A 22,419-nucleotide genomic window follows, 5' to 3' on the forward strand; every position below is an offset into this window, starting at 1 on the left:
CAGTTGAATCATGGATGATTCACAACAGAAAATAAAGAAAACAATATAAAAATTTTCCGACAAGTTTAAAAGCTAATTACCTATTGGGGGTAGCAATTCCCCTGTACGTCATTGGGGAGCACAGAATTATGACACTGTAGCATAAGTTATTAGACCAGAACTTTTGTATTTTAATTAAAATAAATAAATTTTGCCTTGGAAGGTACCACATTAGTTCTCAACTTCCTTACCTGAGGCTTAGATGATTCCATTGCTGCCTCAGCCTTGACAGGAGAAAGTGTATGAAAGACAAAGTTTCTTGAATTTCGGGGAGCACTAGGGTTGCAATCAGAAAGAGCAGCCAGTTTCTGAAGCACAGCTTTGGGCTGGTTTAGCAGTGAGCCTGTCTTCAGCTAAGAAATGAAGAGTTATCTGATATTAAATCTCAAATGCCAAGGAAGAACAAAAAGTTATTTACCCTCTTTGCTCCCCTACAGGTATTAAAGGGACATATTTCTACTCTATTTAAGTCAAAAAGAAATAGCAGGCACCTTTGATATTCTCATTTCCTGTGGCCACCTCCCTACCTTAGGGAGGCTATTCTCTTAGCTTTACCTGGGCCTTTAAAACCTGTACACCATGACTATCAGACTGACAAAGTTTCAACCAACCTGGTGAGCACTTCCAGGTTTGATGGCTTCAAAAGGATCACTGAGTGGAGGCTTTGATTCCTGAATAACCACAGGGCGTTTAGCTGGAAAGAAAAGACAGACAGGACTGTTCTAAGCAAAGCTAGGCAGAATTACTTTTGCATATAAAATAAACATGCTAAGAAACCTCATAACTAAACCAATGAGCTAAAACAAAGAAACTTTTTCATTACTCTGAGCCTTAGATCATAAAGCAAAAGCAGCTATATAAACCCACAAGCACAATCTCTGCTGCCTAATAGTCTAAGATTCAAGTATTCTGTCTCTTCCAACCTCTGTGATAGTATTAGATACAAGCTTAAAACTAACCTCCAATAGCTCCTGAAGGTTCATGTCACTTCTAAGGCTTCAGCACTAACAATTCAAGGGGCTAGACCCTAAAGAGATATAAGAACTCACCATTCTTCTGCAGTGCTTTTGCTGTAACTTTCTTGGCTAGCATCATAAACTGACTGTCTTCCCCAATTTCTTCTTCTTCTTCTTCAGCTGTAATTTTCCCCTGCTGTGCCTGAAAATAAAAACCATACAGCATTAACATAAAACTCCATAGCTTCCCTAAATAGCATAGCCTGGGTTGTGAAGCTAGGTTACTGGGATATCATTTGTTTTTGCAATCTTTGCTGCTTTAGGAAAAAAAGTTTTGGACAAATAAACCTGAAGATAATTGCCCATCATCATTTATCCTTCTCAGTGCAAAAAAAGATTCAAAGGGCTAGCAAATGGCCTAGGGTTGTGGCTCAGTGGTAGAACACTTGCCTAGCACATGTGAGGCACTAGGTTTGATCCTCAGCACCACATAAAAATAAATAAATTTTAAAAAGGTACTATGTCCAACTAAAAAATAATATTAAGAAAAACATATGTTGACTAAGATTTTGAAACAATCATGTTAAGTTAAAAGTGACTGGGTCCTCTCCTTTTGATAAACTAAGGTCAGAATAGGGAATTTTTTTTTTTTTAATTTTTATTTATTTTTTTAGTTTTCAGCAGACACAACATCTTTGTTTGTATGTGGTGCTGAGGATCGAACCCGGGCCACACACATGCCAGGCAAGAGCACTACTGCTTGAGCCACATCCCCAGCCCCAGAATAGGGAATTTTTTTGCAGACTTTCTACCTGGTCTCGAAGCCATTGCTCTCGTTCAATACGCTCCTTTCTCCATTTGGCTTCTGTTTCATCAAGCTGTTCTTCAATCTGATCATCATCAGAGTCTCTGTGGAACAAGTCCATCTGGGAAGCATCATCTAAAGCAAAAAGTTAAGGCTTTTAGCATTCTGCAATCCCCACAGCAGAAGATAATCAGACAGATACAAAATAAATCCCTATCAAATACTGTACATTGACATAAACCTTTCCCACCCACTCATAGAAAACAATGGTTATGTCAGGCAGGGGCTTGGAAGGCTGAGACAGGAGGATCACAAGTTCAAGGGCAGTCCCAACAACTTAATGAGGCTCTAGCTACTTAGTAAGACCCTGTCTCAAAAATAAAAAATAAAAAGGGCTCAGTGTTTAAAACATGCCTGGGTTCAATCACACATCCAAAAAAAGAAAACAATGGTTATAGCTAAGTCCACTGGTTGTCATTTGCCAACTTAACCTGGACCAAATATGTACATCAGAACCTTTTTTTGTTTCTTTTGTATGTATATGCTACACAAGATAGTCAAGTGCTCTAGCACTGAGTAAACATTCTCAGTGCTGAAACCATTTGTTTCCAAAGATAGCAACAAAGATACCTATATTTTTCCATCGGAATTTTCTCGTTCGCCCAGGACCATCACTGTGCAGATCCCCATCAGCAAGGTACCTCTCTTGGTATAAACGTAGTTTTCGTTTATCATCATCCAACATTGTTTTCCTACAACAGGAGAAATAAGGTGTTCAAAACCAGGACGATTCTGGCTGATTTTAGGGCCTGCCTTAAGAAGCATCCTGTTACTTAGAATTATTGGGATACTAACATGTGTATTTTCTTGATTTGACTTTGCAATTCCTCATCAGAAGGAAGTACTTCATCAATTACATCCTCTTCATATTCATCAATATCTTCCCCATCATACTCATCTTCACTTCCCACGTCACTTCCTGACACCTCTGCCTCATCCTCCAGGTATTTCTTCAATCTCCTGGAAAATAATTTTCAAGATTAGAAGATACAATAATGATTACATACACAGAACATGGACACAATAAGAAAAACAGAACACAGAGTCACCTATAATAACAATATGCATAAACTTAAGAATGTATTTTGATAATATCTAAAATAATGTTTTCTAAAATGCTTAAAGATGAGCCAGGCGTGGTGGCACATGCCTATAATCCCAGTGACTCTGGAAGTTTAGGTAGGAGATCACAAGTTCAAGGCCAGCTTCAGCAAATTAGCAAAAACCTGACTCAAAATAAAAATTTAAAAAGGTCTAGGGATATAACTCAGTGGTCAAGTGCCCCTGGGTTCAATCCCCAGTACCCCCCCCCCCAAAAAAAAAAAGTTGGTCACTTAGAACATTCCATATGCCAATAATTGCTTTATAGTAATTTTAGGAGTGGGTACTAGTATTTCCTTCATTTTACAGTTGATAAAGAGAACAATCAGGACATGAGGAGACTAGAAGCAATGACACTAGTAATGTTATTAGTTCTGGAAAGAAAGAATTATAGACGTTTACCATAGAAATCACCTAAGGAGATTCACAGAGATTATACAATTTACCAAAGGTCACAGAGCTAGGAGATACAACAGCCTGAATTTAACCTAGGCTGGGTAACCATATTAGGAATACCTGTTGGAAAATTAAACTAGTTTGTTATGCATTTAAGTATACCAGGTTTTAGGAGATGGTATGTTATAGCAAGGTCATATACTGGGATCTTCTTACAGCTTATCAAACCTCGACCCGCTCTCAAATTAGAGGCAAGACTAAAGAGAAGAGCTCCTGGTAATCAAAATTACCTCTAGTTACCTTTTCTAATTTCAGCTCACCATAAAAAGTCGGTTACCACTCTGGGTTCCAAGTTCTACTGTATATGGTGACAAGAGGAAGAACTTTGGTTTCTTCTGAAGGCTGATTTTTATCAAAGAGTTTTAGACTTTTTTTTTTTTAAAGCTAAATTCCTCTAAATTCAAGGGTTCCTGGGGAGTTCCTTAGGGGCTTACTAGTCACTAAGTTTCCCAATCTTCCCATCCACCTTCTTTGAGCATTCAACTTTTAGCTTTATAAAACTTACATCTAAACAAAAAGCTCTGTAGTAAAATAAGGCTTAAGAATCATTTCCCTAGAAAACTCTACAGTTAGCCTAAAGCTGCATGAAATAGTTAATCTGACAGGTGACAAATTAGAACCTTAAACAGATCTTAATGGAATGGAATGAAGGGCTAAAAGCAACAGTATAAATCTAACAAAGGATCAATACACTATCCTGTACAAGAATTCAAAAACAATTCACATACTATTTAACAAATTCCTATTAAAATTATGTTTGTGAAATTTTTTTTAACATCACAGGGAAACTTATAGGGAAAAGCAAGATGCAATATGAAAAATTTTATAAATCTCAACTATATAAAAATATATATGCCAGGAGCAGTGGTACATGCCTATAACCCCAGAGGCTCAGGAGAATCTTGAGTTTAAAGCCAGCCTCAGCAATGGCGAGACACTAAGCAATTCAGTGAGACCCTGTCTCTTAAATAAAATACAAAATAGGGCTGGGGATGGGCTCAGTGGTTGAGTGCCCCTGAGTTCAATTCCTGGTACCAAAAAAAAAAAAAAAGGAAAAAAAAAATATATATGCATAAAAACATTGAGAATAAATTATTACCATGGACACTTTCATATATATTTTGGAAGTAGACATGAGCAACATTTTTTTTTTTTGGCGGGGGGTACCAGGGATTGGACTCAGGGGCACTCAACCACTAAGTCACATCCCCAACCCTGTTTTGTATTTTATTTAGAGACAGGGTCTCACTGAGTTCTTAGAGTCTCACTTTTGCTGAGGCTGGCTTTGAACTTGCAATCCTCCTGTTTCAGCCTCTAGAGCCGCTGGGATTACAGGCATGTGCCACTGCACCCAGCCTCTGTATTCTTTCTGATTGTGTGTGTGTGTGTGTGTGTGTGTGCGTTTCTTAGTACTGAGGAATGAACCCAGTGGGGGGACTCTAATCACTGAACTATATCCTGAGCCTTTTAAATTCTGAGACAGAGGCTCACCAAGTAGCTGAGGCTGGCCTCAAATTTGATCCTATAGTTTCAACCTCCCCAAACACTGTGCCCAGACCATTCTATATTCTTTTAAATATACTTAAAATAAATGTTTTACTTTCATGATCCGAACAACAAACATTCCAAAATTCCAAAAATAAAATGGGTCATTTGCCCAAGACTAGAATGAAGAAAAAAAAAAGAAAAAAGAAAAAAAAAGAGCAATTCATAAAAAATAAGTCCCAGAGAACTTTAGTTATCTACTAGATCCTCAGGATTTAAAGTATGGCTCTGCCCTTAAGATCTTTGGCCATATTATAAGTAGTATACATCCAGTTCAAGGAAATAGCCAGACCACACTTGAAGATAGAGAATATCCAGGATATAAGACTGAAAGTTCTGTCACAAGAAATGTTACTAGTTCTGGAAGACACTAGAGAGGTTTAGTATAGTCATGACTTAAGGAAAACATGACCATCTTTAAGTACTCAAGAGATGTCATGTGGAAGAAGGATTTTATTTAAACTAAGTTAACCACAAAAACAGAACTACAACCAGCAAATTCAGAAAAAAAATATGGCATGATATAACTCAATTATTAGGGGAACTTTCTAGCAGTTGAAAGAATGAACATAGTACCTACATTTGCCTTTTCAACTTCTCAGATTGCTTCAGGAGTTCTTCCTCATCATCTTCATTACCAGAGTCACTGTGTTCCTCCTGTAAAATCAGTTATCACACCCAGTTAAGCAGAATAAGATGTGTCCTTAACAAAAACAGGATTTATAGAAGTTTAATACTCTCATGTCTTAGGTATATATAAATCTGATGTTATATTTCCTATTTAAAACAAAGCAAAACAAAACACCTATGGGCTGGGGTACTGCTCAGTGGCAGAGTGCTTCTCTAGCATGCATAAAGCCCTGGGTTCAATTCCCAGGACCTTACACAAAAAAATTATTAAAAATAGGATTTAGAAACTTCTGCTCATGGGCTGAGGGTTATATCTCAGTTGGTAGAGTACTTGTCTCGCAAACATAAGGCCCTGGGTTTAATCCCCAGCACCAAAAACAAACAAAAAACAAATGCTCACATGCCTCATTATGGGATACTGTTGTATCTCATAAAATGCTAAACTCAGGATTTTCAAGAACTCAGACAAGAAAAAAATTCCTAAGGGCAGCAAAACATGGAGTTCAGTTATACTCACTTCATCACTATCAAATTCATTTTCATTTGGGACAAGCTGAAAGTCTCCAAATTCTTCCTCTTCATCTTCTTCCTCCCTATAATGCAGATCAATGAACCAATAGATGTTAGAATTTTTTTTTTTTTTTGGTTCTGGGGATTGAACCCAAGAGCGCTCTTTCACTGAACTACATCCCCAGCCCTTTATTATTTATTTTGATATAGGAGCTCCCTAAATTGCCCAGGTTGGCCTTGAACTTGTGACCCTTCTGCTTCAGTCTTCAGAGTCACTGGGATTATAGGTGTGTGCCACTGGAAATGGCATTAATAAAGAAGTTTTGTTAGTTTTTTTCAATATTTATTTTTTCGTTTTAGGTGGACACAATATCTTTATTTTATTTTTATGTGGTGTTGAGGATCGAACCCAGCGCCCCGCGCATGCCAGGTGAGCGCAATACCGCTTGAGCCTCATCCCCAGCCCAAGAAGAAGTTTTTTTTTAATATTTATTTTTTTAGTTATAGGTGGATACAATATCTTTATTTTATTTTTATGTGGTGCTGAGGATCAAACCCAGTGCCGCACAAATGCGAGGTGAACACTTTCCCTCTGAGCCACAATCCCAGCCCCAATAAACAAGTTTTTTTTGTGGGGTTTTTTTTTTTTTTTTGGAGGCGGGTACTGGAGATTGAATCCAGCGCTGCTTTATCACTGAGCTATATCCACTATTCCTTTTTATTTTGAAACAGGGCCTCCCTGGATAGCTCAGGGTCTTGCTGCGGCTGGCCTTAAACTTGTGATCCTTCTGCCTCGGCCTACCAAGTCACTGGGATTAAAGGCGTAAGAGCCACTGTGCCCAGCAATAAATAAGTTTTGAAAGCAAACTACAAGCAACAAGCTAAATTAAGAATTTAAAATATTTTATCAACACAAATAATCTCTTCAACAAACCAGAGATAGATATTTTGCCTTTTAAAAAATGTTTTAATTGTGATAAAATACATATAACATAAAATTTAGCCTCCTAACCATTTTTAACTATACAATTTGGTAGTGTTAAGTACATTTACATTGTTATTCAAACAATCAAAACTTTTTTCATCTTTTAAAACTGAAACTCGGATGGGGGTGGTGGTACAGGTCTATAATCCTAGTGGCTAGGGAAGATGAAGCAAGAGTATTGCAAGTTTGAGGCCAGCCTCAGTAACTCAGGGAGACACTGTCTCAACATAAAAAAATTAAAAAGGGTAGGATGTAGCTCAGTTTTACAGTGCTTCTGGGTTCATTCCCCAGTACTGAAAAATAAAAACTGAAACTATACCCAAACAACTTTCCATTCCTTCCTCCTTCCAACTCTTGGCAACCATGATTTAACTTTCTGCCTCTATGAATTTGACTACTCTAAGTGCCTTACATAAGCAGACTCATAACAGCATTTCTCTTTTTCTGACTAGCTTATTGTTCTCAGCATAATATCCTAAAGGTCCATCCATGTGGTATCATGTGTCAAAATGTTTTTCTTTTTAAGTTAAATATGTCATTGTATATACCACATTTTGTTTATCCATTCATATGTCAATAGATCATGGGGTTGCTTCCATATTTTGGCTATTGTGAACAATGCTGCTTTGAACATGGGTGTATAAATATCTCATGAGTCCTTGTTCTCACTTCTTTTGAGTCTATACTAAGATGGGGAATCACTAGATCAGATAGTAATTCTGTTTATGATGATGATGATTTTATTTTTTCTGGGGATTGAAACAAGAGGTGCTATACCACTGAACTATACTCCCACCCTTTTTGTTGTTGTTGTTTTTTTGAGACAAAGTCTCACAAAATTGCTGAGATGGCCTTGAATTTACAATCCTCCTGACTTAGCCTCCCAAGTTGCTGGTATTACAGGTGTGTGCCAATGTACCTGGCTCTATTTTTAATTTTGGGGAATCATCATATTGCTTTCTATAGCAGCCACACTATTATACATTCTCTCCAAAAGACACAAGGGTTCCACGTCCTTTATATTCTCTAACACTACTGATTTATTTTTTATCATAGTCAATGAAGTCAGTACTTCCTTGTGGTTTGCTTATTTATTTGTTTATTTATTTATATGTGGTGCTGAGAATCAAATCCAGTGCCTCTCACATGCTAGGCAAGTGCTCTACCCCTGAGCCACATCCCCAGCCCTTCCTTGTGGTTTTGATTTGCATTTCCCTAATTACTAATGATGTTAAGCATCTTCATATGTTTTTTTCTTCCTTTTTAAGTGCTAATTTTCAAAGTATTACAATTGCATTACTATGCAAATATAAATTCAAATCCACTGTAAGACTCTCTGACAAGATATTAAGCCTCTAAGACGATCAATTATTACTAAACCTAGAAAACCTGATTCTAGGATTTTACAAAAAGACCAGGACTTCTCAGATTTCCACCAATCTGAGACTCACCTGTCCGTTGGGAAAGAACCTGAGCACAGAGCAAGCGCTTCTTCCATTGGATCAACCATGCTGTTCTCCTTTTCCTGCTTACTCAATTCCAGCGGAGTCAGTGAGGAGGCATCTACATCAACAAGAAAAAAATTTTGTTACTAAAAATTACAATTTTATCCTCTTTTCTAGCCACCTAAAGACATACTAGCTCAATACAGTTCCAAGGTAAACTTGCCAAAAACTTCACCATCCATTCATTCAACAAATCCATATTTATGCTTACTATATGCTGAGCACCAGGGCAACAGTAATGAACAAAATAGATCTCAACTCTCTCACAGAGTTTACATTCTAGAAGGTGTGTGTGTTGGGGGGAATGTGAGCATAGATAGAAAATAAGTTAACATTTATATGGAATTTACTACATCCCAGACATTGTTCTAAATTTTGTACACAAATTAATCATAAATGACATGATATGGACAAAACTAAAGCAGTCTTAAATTGACACTTTACCATTCTAAGAAAGTAAAGATCTAAATGTCAGGAACTACACAGTGAATTCTAACAACATGCAAGATTCCATCATAGTCCTATTTTCTAGGAAATTTTCACCTAAGGATTCATGGATTCTTTTCAATGACACTGACTTAATATTATATTTGACTCTGGTAGCTGGGCATGGTGTACACACTTATAATCCCAGCTACTTGGAAGGCCAAGGTAAAAGGACTGAAAGTTCAAGGCCAATCTCAGTAACTTTGTGAGACCCTGCCTCAAAAAATAAAAAGAGCTGGCAGTGTAGCTCAATGATAGAGCACTTATGGGTTCAATTCCCAGTATCACCAAAAAAAATGGAGCAAAAAAGAAAAAAAATGTGGCTATAGTAAGCCTGTTGCCTATTGTTGGACATTTACCCTGAGAAGTGAATTTTCCAGAGCAAAGATTTAGAAGTTCCTCCATGTTCTCTTTCTTGTCACTCTTACTGCTTTGACATTTTTCAGACTGAGATGCAAACTTCCCAGTACACAAATCCAACAATTCATCCATGTTGGCATCCATGGCATTCTCATCCATACTGGCCAATGGCAACTGAGGCTTCAAAGGTTGGTACTGATTTCTGTGGTTTCTAACATTTAAGAACCTATAAGCACAAAGAATAGTGTAAGAAATTTTCTAAAGAAGATGCAAAGTAATAGGTGAAAAACTCTGAATTCATATCCAACACCACAGTTAGAAGCTGAATTTCAAACCAGAAAACAAAAGATTCTAACTTCATACTAATCTAAAAAGGGTAGGGGAAGTTTCATTAAAGAATAAGGTTCTATTCAAAAGGTAAAGTGTAGTCAGGTGCCATGCATGCCTATAATCCCAGTGATTCAGGAGGCTGAGACAAGTTCAAGGCAGCTAAGCAATTTAGTGAGACCCTGTCTCAAAATAAAAAAATAAAAAGGGTTGGGGATGTAGCTCAGTAGTAAAGTGACCCTGGGTTCCATACCTTCATCTCCCCCCAAAAAGGAAAATGTAAAGAATAATTGGATAATTTTTGTTTTCAGATAATACTAGAGTAGAACTGGTATCATATCCAATAACATGCCACCAATTCATGAATTCTCAGTCCTACCCAACAATCCTAACAGAGCAGTATGCACACAGAGAAATTTGATGTCCTTTTAATGCAAGATCTATGTATTGCAAATAAGAAGAGATCAAAGGATCAGAATATCAGCAAGAGTTATTTACATTATTTTCTGGATAGACTTTGTTCAAACTTGTAGAATGTAATACTAATGGTCTGTATACCTACTCCTTCTCATAAGAGAAAGCACAGATGGAGTGACAGAAGCTCACTTTATTTTTAAACAAAATTAAGCAGTACCCAGCACCATTCCCACCCACAGAAACACAAAACTACCTACCCATCTGCATCCAACAGTTGGCTCTGAGTGTCATCTTCTAAACAGAACTGGAAGTCTCCTTCTCCTAGGAAAAGTGTCTTAGGTTCTGGGGAGGCGTTATACAGATCCTGGGAATCCTCTATGGGAAGTGAAGGCTCAGACAGTTTCCCTGAACTCTGGCACCAAAACAAAAACAAACATTAACAAAACATTTCAGAAATGTCATTCAGTGTCATGACAACAACAGAAGTTGCTATTTGCAATATTTCATATATTCTCAGGCAATTGTAGTTGAGAAGGACAATGCATAGCAAAAAGAGGCCTAAAGAAAAATATCTCCAATAAAGTAAGAAGCTTGTATTTCATCCACAAAGGGGGTGGATTTTTAAAGCTGAACACACATAAGCTCAGTACCAAGAAGGTGGGAGTTGGTTGGCTGGGACACACTTTATTTAGAAATGTGGGAAGCAAAAGGAGGAGAAAATTAGAAAAACTATTACCACCTTACCTTAGAAGCTGAGCTGACCAAACTGGCTCGAAATAGCCCAGGGGAAGGAGATCTGAATCCCCCTGCTATAGGGAGAAAACTGGTCCCTCGACCTGTTTGTCTGTTGCAAGGCTGATAGGATGGAATTGTAGAGCCAATCAGCTCAAAGCTGCTATTGTGGCTGCTCTCTTTTGTTAACAATGAACATGAATCATCTTCATCTAAAGAAAGAGAAATATCTTTTAAGTGCAAGAATACAGAAATAAGGGAGGACTGTTTAGGAAAAAGACGAAACAGGTAAAATTCATAGGCAAACCCCTCTAGTCACAGGTTCCAAATCATTAAGTTAAATTACAATACTATGATACATTATATAGTCATATTTATTACTGTGAGCTAAGTGACACCTAAAATTTCTCTTCTCACCCTGCCTTAATGCCTATAATCGTTCCTCATTTTCTAATTAAACACCTTCCTTTGACCTACATATAGAAATAATTCGTGTTTCACTCAATCAACATGCATTCACTAGGGGCCTATTAAATGTCCATGGTGCACTATGAAGAAAATTTATGTAAGTTTTTCAAAAATGGGACCAAGAAAATTATTCTAATTTATAAACTCATTGCCACAGGTTAGACTGGAAAGTCTCTAGATTAAAAAAAAGGGAAACTTTGGCCAGGCAAGGTGGCAAACACCTATAATCCCAGAGGATAAAACAGAAGATTACAAGTTCAAAGCCAGCCTCAGCAAAAAGTGAGGCTGCTAAGCAACTCCATGAGATCCTGTCTCTAAATAAAATACAAAAATAGGGCTAGGGATGTGGCTCAGTGGTTGAATACCCCTGAGTTCAATCCTTGGTACCAAAGATTAAAAAAAAAAAGGAACCTTTATGGGACTGTAGTAATTAATTATCAAAGTTGGAGGACAAAAGCAAAGTTAAGTTCTGTGTAAGAATCACTTACCCAGTTTACTGGGCTGTTTTCCTGAGTTTTCATCTGTTTCTGACTTTTCTTCAGTAGGAAAATAACTATAAAATAAGAAGGTAAACTGTTTGTATCTGTTCCTATTTCTTACTAAAGGGGAAAATTCAAGGAATTTTATATTTCCTTAGGGTTACTTACCCCATCTTGGAAGAGTTGTCCTTAAATAGAAGTAAGGTAGAATCTGATGAGAGAGGCTTGGGAACAGAAAGAAGATCGACGGACTTGCCAATTTCACTACCGCCATCAATATTATCTTTGTCCATTTCTTTCTCATCTTTGAGTTCTAGATCTTCACTACCAAGAAGGAATTCTGCGTTCTTTACCAATCATGCCACCCCAAAACAGAATAATACAAGTTAAAAACTTTAAAAGCAAATCTCACTGTTAATTTGAAATAAAGCTGCTTGGTTACAAGTCACATCTTAAATCTGTAAAGCTAAACTTGACCATTATCATCAACATAATTTCCCCTTAACACTTTTAGAGCTCTTTTATATCTATTTTACCTTTTTACCCTCCCCAAATTGTTATAAGATTATGAAAGAAGTCTTGATTATCATTTTCCTGAGGTAATAAGAGGTTAAATGATTAGACTACAATTGCAGGATGACTACTGACCTCAAACCAAACACAGACTGTGTGTGATATGCTGCCCAGCTTAGCATTGCTTTCTTTTTCTTTGACCCAGGGTTAAATATTAATGAACAGTTCAAGAAACCCCAGTACCCAGTATAAAAACAAGAAAGCTTTTTCATACCTAACAATCATATAATCACCTATTCTTCCTGGGCAGAAAACAATACTATAGAACAAGGACAAAAAGTCCTTCTAGGGGCTGGGGATGTGGCTCAAGTGGTAACGCGCTTGCCTGGTATGCACGGGGCACTGGGTTCGATCCTCAGCACCAAATAAAATAAAATAAAGATGTTGTGTCCACCGAAAAACTGAAAAATAAATATTAAAAAATTCTCTCTCTCTTAAAAAAAAAAGAAAGCCCTTCTATAAATACTTTCTTCACAAAAGAATGATATTAATTTAGAAGGCCTCTGCTTGCCTGATAATTTATTCCATCTCAACTAAGATTAAGATGGCTTTTGAGTTTAGATAGAGAAAAACAAATAAACAAGTTAAAATTAATATTAATATAAAGTCATTTTTCAATATTAGCATTATTATAGTTATTTTGGGGGGTACCAGGGATTGAACTCAGGGGCACTCAACCTCTGATCCATATCCCCAGCCCTATTTTGTATTTTATTTAGAGACAGGGTCTCACTGAGTTGCTTAGCGCCTCACTTTTGCTGAGGCTGGCTTTGAACTCTCACTCCTCTTATCTCAGCCTCTTGAGCAGCTAGAATTACCAGCATGCACCACCATACCCAGTAGAAGCCAAGGATTCAGCTCTGTGAATTATAGGTGTTCAGTGATGCTGACAGAACTAAAGGTACTAAGATTTAGGTATACATAAGTTACCATCTCCGTATGGCTAAAATTCCTTATACAATTTTAAATGCTTATTATACTTTTTTTAATATCAGATTTTCTTTCTCTTATTCATTATGATCAAGTTACTAAATTACATAAGGGCCAGAAACCTCCTGATTGCCTTCTTCCTTCTCCTCCTCCAGTTCCTCTGCTTCTTTCTCTTCCTCTTCCTCTTCCTCCAGTCCCTCCACTTCTTTCTCTTCCTCCAATTCCTCAGCTTCTTTCTCTTCATCTTCCTCCTCTTCTCCATCTTCCTCAGACTCATCCGTCATTTCTTCCTCCTCCTCCTCCTCTTCCTCAAACCCATCTTCGTTATCTAATTTAAACAATGCTTGGCGCTTTTGGCGCTCCTCAAATCTTCGGAGTTTCATTGCCTCTTGCAGTTTAGCTTTTAGCACCTGCAACTTTTCACCTGAACAGAAATACGTTGAAATGCTTTACACATAACGATCAACTATATAAACCAATAATTAAGTAGGCATTTTAGGTAACTCTAGAAGTGTTCTAGTCATGTCCCAAAAGGAAAACCAAGGACCTTAGTATCCATCAGGCATGGTGGCACATACCTATAATTCAGGTGACCTGGGAGGCTGAGGCAGGAGGATCTCAAGTTCCAGGCCTGCCTCAACAACTGAGTGAGACTCTGACTTAAAATAAAACATAAAAAAATAAAGGGCTGGGGATTAAGCTCAGTGATAAAGTCCCTGTGTTCAATCCCTAGTACTGTCACACATAACACGAAAAGACCTTAGTATCCTAGGTTTTTGTTATTCTAACACATAGAAATTATTATAATTCGAAGTGTCAAAGAAAATTTCTACACCCAGGGATTATAAAGTAATCATTTAAAAGAGGGTAAAAGGAGGGAATGGGGCTTTAAGAGTCTCTGGCTCAGCAGCCATGATGGTCAACATTGATAAACTTACCTACAGAAAAAGAAACAAGAGTAAAATCAACAAAAGATATGGACTGGTAGTCCACAGAAAAATAAACATTAATAAAAATGTGAAAATAATGCTTAATTAATGTCTAATTAAAAACAAATAAAAATAAGATAATTTTTGACATTTGACAAAATTTAAAAAAATTTATAATACCCATTATTAGCAAGGGGAGGGCTTGGGTTGTAGCTCAGTGGTAGAGCACTTGCCTAACACATGTGAAGCACCACATAAAAATAAATAAATAAAATAGGTACCGTGTCCATCTACAACTAAAAAAAATATTTAAAAAAAACAAGGGAAGTGGCTGGAGTTGTGGCTCAGCAGTAGAGTACTTGCCTAGCACATGTGAGGCCCTGGGTTCGATCCTCAGCACCACATAAAAATTAAAAAATAAAATAAATGTATTGTGCCCATCTACAACTAAAAAATAAATATTAAAAAAAAAACCAAGGGAAAACAAATTCTTACTATGATTAAAGTGTAAATTAGTGCAACCATTTTAAAGGACAATTAAGTGACACATATTAAATTCTGACTCTAATTCCACTGTAAGGATTTCTGCATCCTCAGATGACTCTGAGGAAGATGGAGAAGAGGTGGAAGTTTCTGGCCATTATGTAATTGTGTGTGTGTGTGTGTGAGAGAGAGAGAGAGAGTATATATATACATACATACATATATATGGTACTAAGAGACAACATTGGATGCAATGACCAAAAACTGGAACAATCATGATGTATATCACTAGGACCACGGTTAAACAAACCATATTGTATCCATTCAATGGAATATTAAGTTGTGTTAAAAAAGCATGAAAAGAAATATAATGTGAGCCAGGCACGAGGGCACATGCCCGTGATCCCAGCGGCTCCTGAAGCTGAGGCAGGAGGATCAAGAGTTTAAAGCCATCCTCAGCAATAGTGAGGCACTAAGTAAGTAACTCAGTGAGACCCTGTCTCTAAATAAAATACAAAATAGGGCTAGAGATGTGGCTCAGTGTTCAAGTGCCCCTGAATTCAATCCCCAGTACCCTTCCCCACCAAACAATTGAAATACAATGGGAATTTGAGCCTGGAGTAGATTAGGTTACAGGTTCTACCACTTAGTAACAATGTAAACTTGAGCAAGTGTTTTGAGTGCTCTGCATATCAATTTCCCTATGCATAAAACAAGGATATTATTATTTATTTCACAGGTTGTGAGGATTAAACAAGATAAAGTATGTAAAGCAGCTAGAACAGTGTCGGTAGAGAATGAATATCCAATGACACATACAAACGCACAAAGTGGATTATTCATAAAATTTTTCTTATAAGAATACATGAATTATTAACAGTCACCTTTGGGGAGAATAATTTTTCATATAATACCTTTTTCCTAGTGTTTTAAATTAAATTATTTCCATGTGATATATTACTTGTGTTTTCAAGGTGGAGGTAGGAATAATAGACCTGTTTCCAATACATTGTTAGAACAAAAAAGTAGATTATAAAGCAGAATGCATGGGATGATCACACTATTATTTTAGTTCATTTGTTTGTTTCCTTTTTATTTATTTACTTTTTTCCCAGTGCTGGGAATCAAACCTTTAGCCTTGTACCTGCTAGGCAAGCATTCTACCACTGAGTTACATCTCCAGCCTACTATTGGTGTTCCTGTTTTCTTTTTTCTTGGTGGGGCTGGGAATTGTTTGTTTTCAACACACACATATATGAAAAGAAATGAGTTTAATGGACAGATAAACAATATAGTTATAGAATTTGTATCTGATAGAAGATTACTTTTCTTGTTTATCCTTTCTATGTATTTATTTTTTAAATAAATTACAAATCTTTTTTATTTTTATTTTTTTAGTTGCACATGGACAAAATACATTATCTATCTATCTATCTATCTATCTACTATCTGTCTATCTATCTATTTAGTTATTTATATGTCGTGCTGAGGATCATACCCAGTGCCTTACACATGCAAGGCAAGCAATCTACCACTGAGCTACAGCCCTAGCCCCCTCTATGTTTTTATTTTTGTATAGTGAATATTTCTTTCCTTCTTTCTTTTTTCTTTTTTAAATATTGGTATTGAACCAAAGGTACTCTACCACTAAGGTACATCCCAGCCCTTTTTATTTTTATTTTGAGACAGGATCTCATTAAATTGTTGAGACTGGCCTTAAACTTGCAATCCTCTGCTTCACTCTCCTGAGTAGCTGGGATTACAGGTGTGTGCTAACATGCTCAGCAATAAGCTTTTGACAAATGCTAGTTTAAGAAATAAAGTCATTTTCTCACCCCACACTTCTAGATGTGCTGTATATGAATCCTACTGAGATATTGCTATCCAATCTCCAAAGTCTCCAAGGAAAAAGATTCTATAACCTTTCATTATAGGATCTTCAATAGCTATGAAAACTCAAAATACCTGGTTTTGTGTGGCTTGCTCCATCCAGTTTCTCAGCTGCCAAAGTCACAGGTACCACATCTGCCTTTAGCTCTTCCCTTCCATCAGTACTCAAGTCTTTCACTATGATGTTCACTTTCACTGTTTGGCCAGCCCTGGGCTTGGTTGTTGGATTAACATGCTTCCAGAAACGCTGCTTTAAGGCTTCCAGTTCTAAACCCAAATGCAAATAAGTCGGTCAGTTTGCCATGTTCAAGCTCTTTCCTTCAAGATTCCTATTAAGAATTATAAGTAAGTCTTTTGCTCTACAGTGTTAAAGAAAAAAATCATACACACAAAGAGAAACCCCTTTGTTGCTAACACCTGCATCAAATTCATACAACTTAACATTCTTCCTCAATATTTCAAAATTGAGATTTTTAAGATAGAAATTTACAACTGCTTACAATTTCTAAATATATAGCAATTCTTCTTATAAGTATTAAGCTGATAGAAAGAAATATCTAATTCTTAACTTTCCATCTTTTTTCTTTCTTTTATTCTTTTCTCTCTCTCTTTTTTTTTTTTCCCCCCATACTGGGGATTGAACCTAGAGGTACTCTATTACTGAGCTATATCCATAGCCCCTCATTTATTTATTTATTTATTAAATTTGAGACAAGGTCTCACTAAGTTACTAAAGGTCTTAACCCAGGGGCAGGCACTTGCTAAATTGCTGAGGTTGGCCTTGAACTTGCAATCCTCCTGCCTCAGCCTCCCAAGTCACTGGGATCACAGGTGTGTACCACTGTGCCCAATTTCATCTTATTTCTTCAATTCCCTACTTTGAACATTTCACTATTGGCAATCTGACTACATATGGGCAATGTCAAAAAAAAGGCAGGGGGAGAAAATGATAATCTAGTCAGTGATATAACTCAGTAGCGGGCTAGGAAAAAAAGGGGTTTTCTTGGTTAAACTAGTACACACAAGTGGCACAATCAGAAAGTAAGTAATGGACTGCTATAACTATTCCACTTACTGGTGGCCTCTGTATCACACACCCAACTGATATATAAATGGGTGCAGCAAGCTCAGTGCTCTAGCACAATAGAGCCTTTATTCTCTTCCTTGTTGCTATTCTTACAATTTTCTTCTCCTTTTTCCCTCAGCCAACCGCTGCTACCTAGCACCATTCCTATACCCACTCTGCTGAACACTTTATACCACTGTGGAATTTGGGGTCTGTACTGAGAGCGCTAGCTGGTAAGATCTGGCAGTTATAAAGATATCATAAAGGAAAAAAAAAAGCTCCTTTTGGGGATGACGGACATTGGACATTTTCATGTGGGTTTCTCTCTTTCATGGTAATGACTTAAGACTTCAAAGTTTGGTTAATTATTATTAAATATTTTTGGTGGGAGGTGATATTGGGAACAGAATCCAGGACCTCACACATGCTAGCCAAGTACTCTGCAGTAAGCTTCATCTCCAGTCCTTTTTACTTTAAGGCAGGGTCTCAGTAGGCTGACAACTTCAAGAATTTAAAATCTTCCTGCCTCAGTCTCAGTCTACTAAGTAACTGCAATTACAGGCATGGATCATTGCACATGGCTGGTTAAAATTTTAAAATGTACTCAAATCACTTTAGTAGTTTAGTGATTGGTATCTATATTTTTATCCTGAGTCCCTAACATTATTAGCAGCAAAACCTAACTCCAAAGAATGGTATGTTTACATTACAAACAAAAGAAAAGGGAGAGAAGTAGTAAGTCTGTCTCCTGTTTTGAAGTGATCAGTAAAGTTGGAACCAACAGGTGGCCGCAGTGGAAAGGGAGCAGAAAATAGGCAGATCATTACTGATGCCAATAGAACAAAAGAAATGGGTGAGCAGGAAGATTACTCAGGACCTAAAATAATGAGGCAGAAGTTATTTTCATTTATAACTAGAGAAAGTGAACAGCCTCAAGGCTTTTCATCTCTCAATCCACTACAGCAACTGCTTCCTTTACCCTTTATTTTAAGACTTAATCACCTTCCTCATCCTAAAAGCCAGGTTCAAACCCCTCTCCCTCCATCAATTTTTTCCTAGAACCTCTCATCTCTTCTTCAAGTGAAATATCTCTGCTCCAGATCAAGACTATACCAGGAACTTGGTCTAGAATTCTTATTTCCATTGTTCTGTCCAGAGAGTAGAGGAATTAGAAACAGAAATTACCCCCTAGGCTATTGTAAGACACATAAGTAATGTTTCACACGCCACAAAGTTTGAACTTACTGCATTTTCCCATGGAAACCTTACTCCATATGAGGAAAGAAATTGTTGATTCTAGGGCTGGGGATGTGGCTCAAGCAGTAATGTGCTCGCCTGGCATGCGCGGGGTGCTGGGTTCGATCCTCAGTACCACATAAAAATAAAATAAGGATATTGTGTCCACCGAAAACTAAAAAATAAATATTAAAAAATTCTCTCTCTCTTAAAAAAAAAAAAAAGAAAAAAGAAATAGTTGATTCTAATGTTTCTGCTCTAAACCCCTTCCAATGTGTCTTCCACACCAGTTACCTGATTGAATTTCCTCAAATGCATATCTGATTGGGTCCTTTCCCATGCTAAAAACTATTCAATGGTCCCCCACTAAGAAAAGGCTAAAAAATCCACACTCCTAGCATGGCCTAAAAGTCCTGCAGGATCTAGGCTCTAGTCACCAATCTCCTTGAAATTGTCATTTTTACCAGCCAGAACTTTCAGTGCTTTCTATTATATCTGTCTATTTCTATTATATCTGTCTTTTGCAATTCTGTCCTCTCCACCAAAAAAGCTATCCCTCTCTGCCTTAGTATCTCCTCAGTTTTCAGGACTTCACTCCTTTCAGAAGCTCCCCTGACTACCTAATCCAAGTATGCTACACTTCTTCTAGGCTTACCTTCACAAAGGCATACCTTTGTCATAGTACTTACCATTTAGGATTCCAAGAGTCTGTTTACCTAGTACCTATCACTCCTACTACACTTTAATTTCCTTGAAAGTAGGAACTATGTCTTACTTGCATACACAGTACCCAACATAGTGCTAAATAAGAAAAAGCTTATTGCAACTTATTGCATGAATAAATGAATGATGGTTTTAACTTCATATACAGAATATCATGGAAAAGCCTCAAGTAGAAACCAGTTTTCATGTCAATTTCTTTTTTCTTTTGGTACCACGGATTTAACCCAGGGGCAGGCACTTAACTACTTTACCCCAACCCTAGCCCTTTCTATTTTTTATTTTGAGACAGGGTCTCACTAAGTTGCTTATAGCCTTGCTAAATTTCTGAGGCTGGTCTTGAACTTGTGATCTTCCTGTCTCAGCCTCCTGAGTCGCTGAGATTACAGGGGTTCACCACTATGCCCAGCTCACATCAATTTCAATTTTCTTTCTTTTTGTGGTGCTAGGGATCACACATAAGGCATCGTGCATGCCAGGCAAGAGCACTACTGCTGAGCCACATCCTCAGCCCCCATGTCAATTATTTCTAAAGGAAAACATATTTTGAGTTAAAAATAAGTGTCCAATATGTGGCAGGCATTGTGCTAGGTTCTTAAACAAGCCAAGTATAGTGCTAGAAAAATTATTCAACCTCTTTGAGCCTGCTTCTTCATCTTGCAAAATAATACCTGAGGCTATGAAAATTAAGAAACATAACTAATAAGTCTTCTGTTCCTGGGTATGGTGGCACATGCCTGTAATTCCAACAACTTGGAGGTTGAGGCAAGAAGATCATAAGTTCAAGGGAAGCCTCAGCAACTTAGCGAGACCCTGTCTCAAAATAAAAAATAAAAAATGGTCTGGGGATGTGGCTCAGTGGTTAAGTGTCCCCGAGTTCAATCCCTGGTACAAAAACAAAAACAAAAACCTCTTATTATGGTAGTTAGACATAGCAGTGTGTATCTACAATCTCAGCTACTCAAGAGGTAGAGACAGGAGAATGACAAAGTTCAGGCTGGCCTTGACAACCTAAGGAGACCCTGTCTCAAAATAAAATAAAATATCCCCAGGAGAGCTGGGGATATAGCTTAGCATACAAGGCCTTGGGTTCAATCCCCAGTACCTCACATATAAAAAAAGGTATGAAATAGAGTAGGTACCCCCAAAAAAGTCTTTTCTTTCAGTCCAAAACAGTTTAGGTAACTTTTAATCTCACATAACAAAATTTAGCCGTGTCTCATAAAGTAACAAGAAATTATTGGTCTACTTTTCTTATTCTAGAACTGATAACTTCTAGTCCCATGTTTTTCCATTAATGTTCTGGGAAGCAGCTCACATTCAAGCTTCTAATGAAGTTAAGCTAATTCTGTTACATAACCCCTCCACATCTCCAGCTCCAACCAAACTGACTTTCACCTCCTCCCAATATGCACCATGAGGAACCCTTTCTTTCCTTTCCAAGAATGTCCTTCTCTCTAACTCTACCAAGTCCATCCAACCAACAAAGACTCACTGAGCATATTTTACACAGCAGACATAGTGGCTGACACAGCACCTATCAACAAAAATCTGTTTAATCAAGGAGGGTCTTAGTGTAAATAATTTGAAGCAGTAACCACTATTTGAGTGGTTCTTTATGCTATCCATTTGAATTATGTCAATAAAAATTACTATAGCCCATGAGGCATATACCTCTTATTTCATTTTTTTTTTAAAGATGGATTGGAAAGGTTAAATAAGCATATCTAAGGTTGAACAATTCCTAGTATAAACCATATTCAAACCCTGGTTTTACTATAGTCTAAACCTACAACCACTATGTCATGCTGCCTCAACACAGAGGAGGGAACACCCAACTCAATTTGTGGTAATACCCAAATTCAGTGTGGAAGGGATCATTCATCTGTTCAATAAGTACAAATGCCTACAATGTCTCTTCCACTAAGAAAACACTAGGGATAAAAAAGAGCACAAGGGGGGCTGGGGATGTGGCTCAAGCGGTAGCGCGCTCTCCTGGCATGCGTGCGGCCCGGGTTCGATCCTCAGCACCACATACAAAACAAAGATGTTGTGTCCGCCGAAAACTAAAAAATAAATATTAAAAATTCTCTCTCTCTCCCCCCCTCCCTCTCTCACTCTATCTTAAAAAAAAAAAAAAAGAGCACAAGGCAGGAGATTTCCAACTCATAGTATAAAGGGAAGGCAGGGAAAAAGTAGTTACATCTGCCTACTCCCCAAGCCTTCCTTTAACCACCCTTGGAAGAAACTCATCCCTCCTCTGAATTTCCATAGCATTTTATTCTAAATGTTTATTTCAGAAAAGAATACTTTTCCCTTTTCTTTGTGTTATTTAATTTTTTTCCAATTATTGATGATAGCTCTATATATCCAGAGGTTCTTTCTGGATCTGCAGATTCAACCAAGCTCTGCTCGAAAAAACTTGAAAATTGCATCTGTACTAACCATGTATAAACTTTTTCTTGTTCTTATTCCCTAAACAATACAACTATTTACAGAGCATTTATATATTATCACAAATAATCTAGAGATGATTTAAAGTACTTGGGAACCATGTCATAGGTTAGATGCAAATATGTAATTTTATTTACAAGACTCGAGCATTGGCAGATTTGGATATCCTTGGTTGGGGATGGGAAAAATCAATTCCCTTCCAATACCAAGGGACAACTTACAGGTTCATTATGAAAGATGTCACAACTTTCTCCCTTGTATTACTGTTTTTTTGAGT

At 37.3% G+C, this 22,419-nt stretch overlaps 1 protein-coding gene across 1 annotated transcript in view; it reads right to left on the reverse strand.

Moving 5' to 3' along the window:
• Clspn (claspin) overlaps positions 1-22,419 on the reverse strand; it is a 36,871-nt gene that overhangs the window by 1,385 nt on the left and 13,067 nt on the right. Inside the window, exons 9-24 of the mRNA XM_071617674.1 lie at positions 16,742-16,933; positions 13,487-13,788; positions 12,030-12,208; positions 11,871-11,935; positions 10,927-11,126; positions 10,440-10,594; positions 9,438-9,664; positions 8,539-8,650; positions 6,110-6,185; positions 5,543-5,619; positions 2,656-2,820; positions 2,431-2,552; positions 1,808-1,935; positions 1,089-1,197; positions 651-733; positions 231-392 (exon numbers count right to left, since the gene is read on the reverse strand). Coding sequence (XP_071473775.1) covers positions 231-392; positions 651-733; positions 1,089-1,197; positions 1,808-1,935; positions 2,431-2,552; positions 2,656-2,820; positions 5,543-5,619; positions 6,110-6,185; positions 8,539-8,650; positions 9,438-9,664; positions 10,440-10,594; positions 10,927-11,126; positions 11,871-11,935; positions 12,030-12,208; positions 13,487-13,788; positions 16,742-16,933 — 2,354 coding nt within the window. The remainder of the gene's footprint in view (positions 1-230; positions 393-650; positions 734-1,088; positions 1,198-1,807; positions 1,936-2,430; positions 2,553-2,655; positions 2,821-5,542; positions 5,620-6,109; positions 6,186-8,538; positions 8,651-9,437; positions 9,665-10,439; positions 10,595-10,926; positions 11,127-11,870; positions 11,936-12,029; positions 12,209-13,486; positions 13,789-16,741; positions 16,934-22,419) is intronic.

This window comes from Marmota flaviventris, chromosome 10 (genome assembly GCF_047511675.1).
Source record: "Marmota flaviventris isolate mMarFla1 chromosome 10, mMarFla1.hap1, whole genome shotgun sequence".
Classification (NCBI taxonomy): domain Eukaryota; kingdom Metazoa; phylum Chordata; class Mammalia; order Rodentia; family Sciuridae; genus Marmota; species Marmota flaviventris.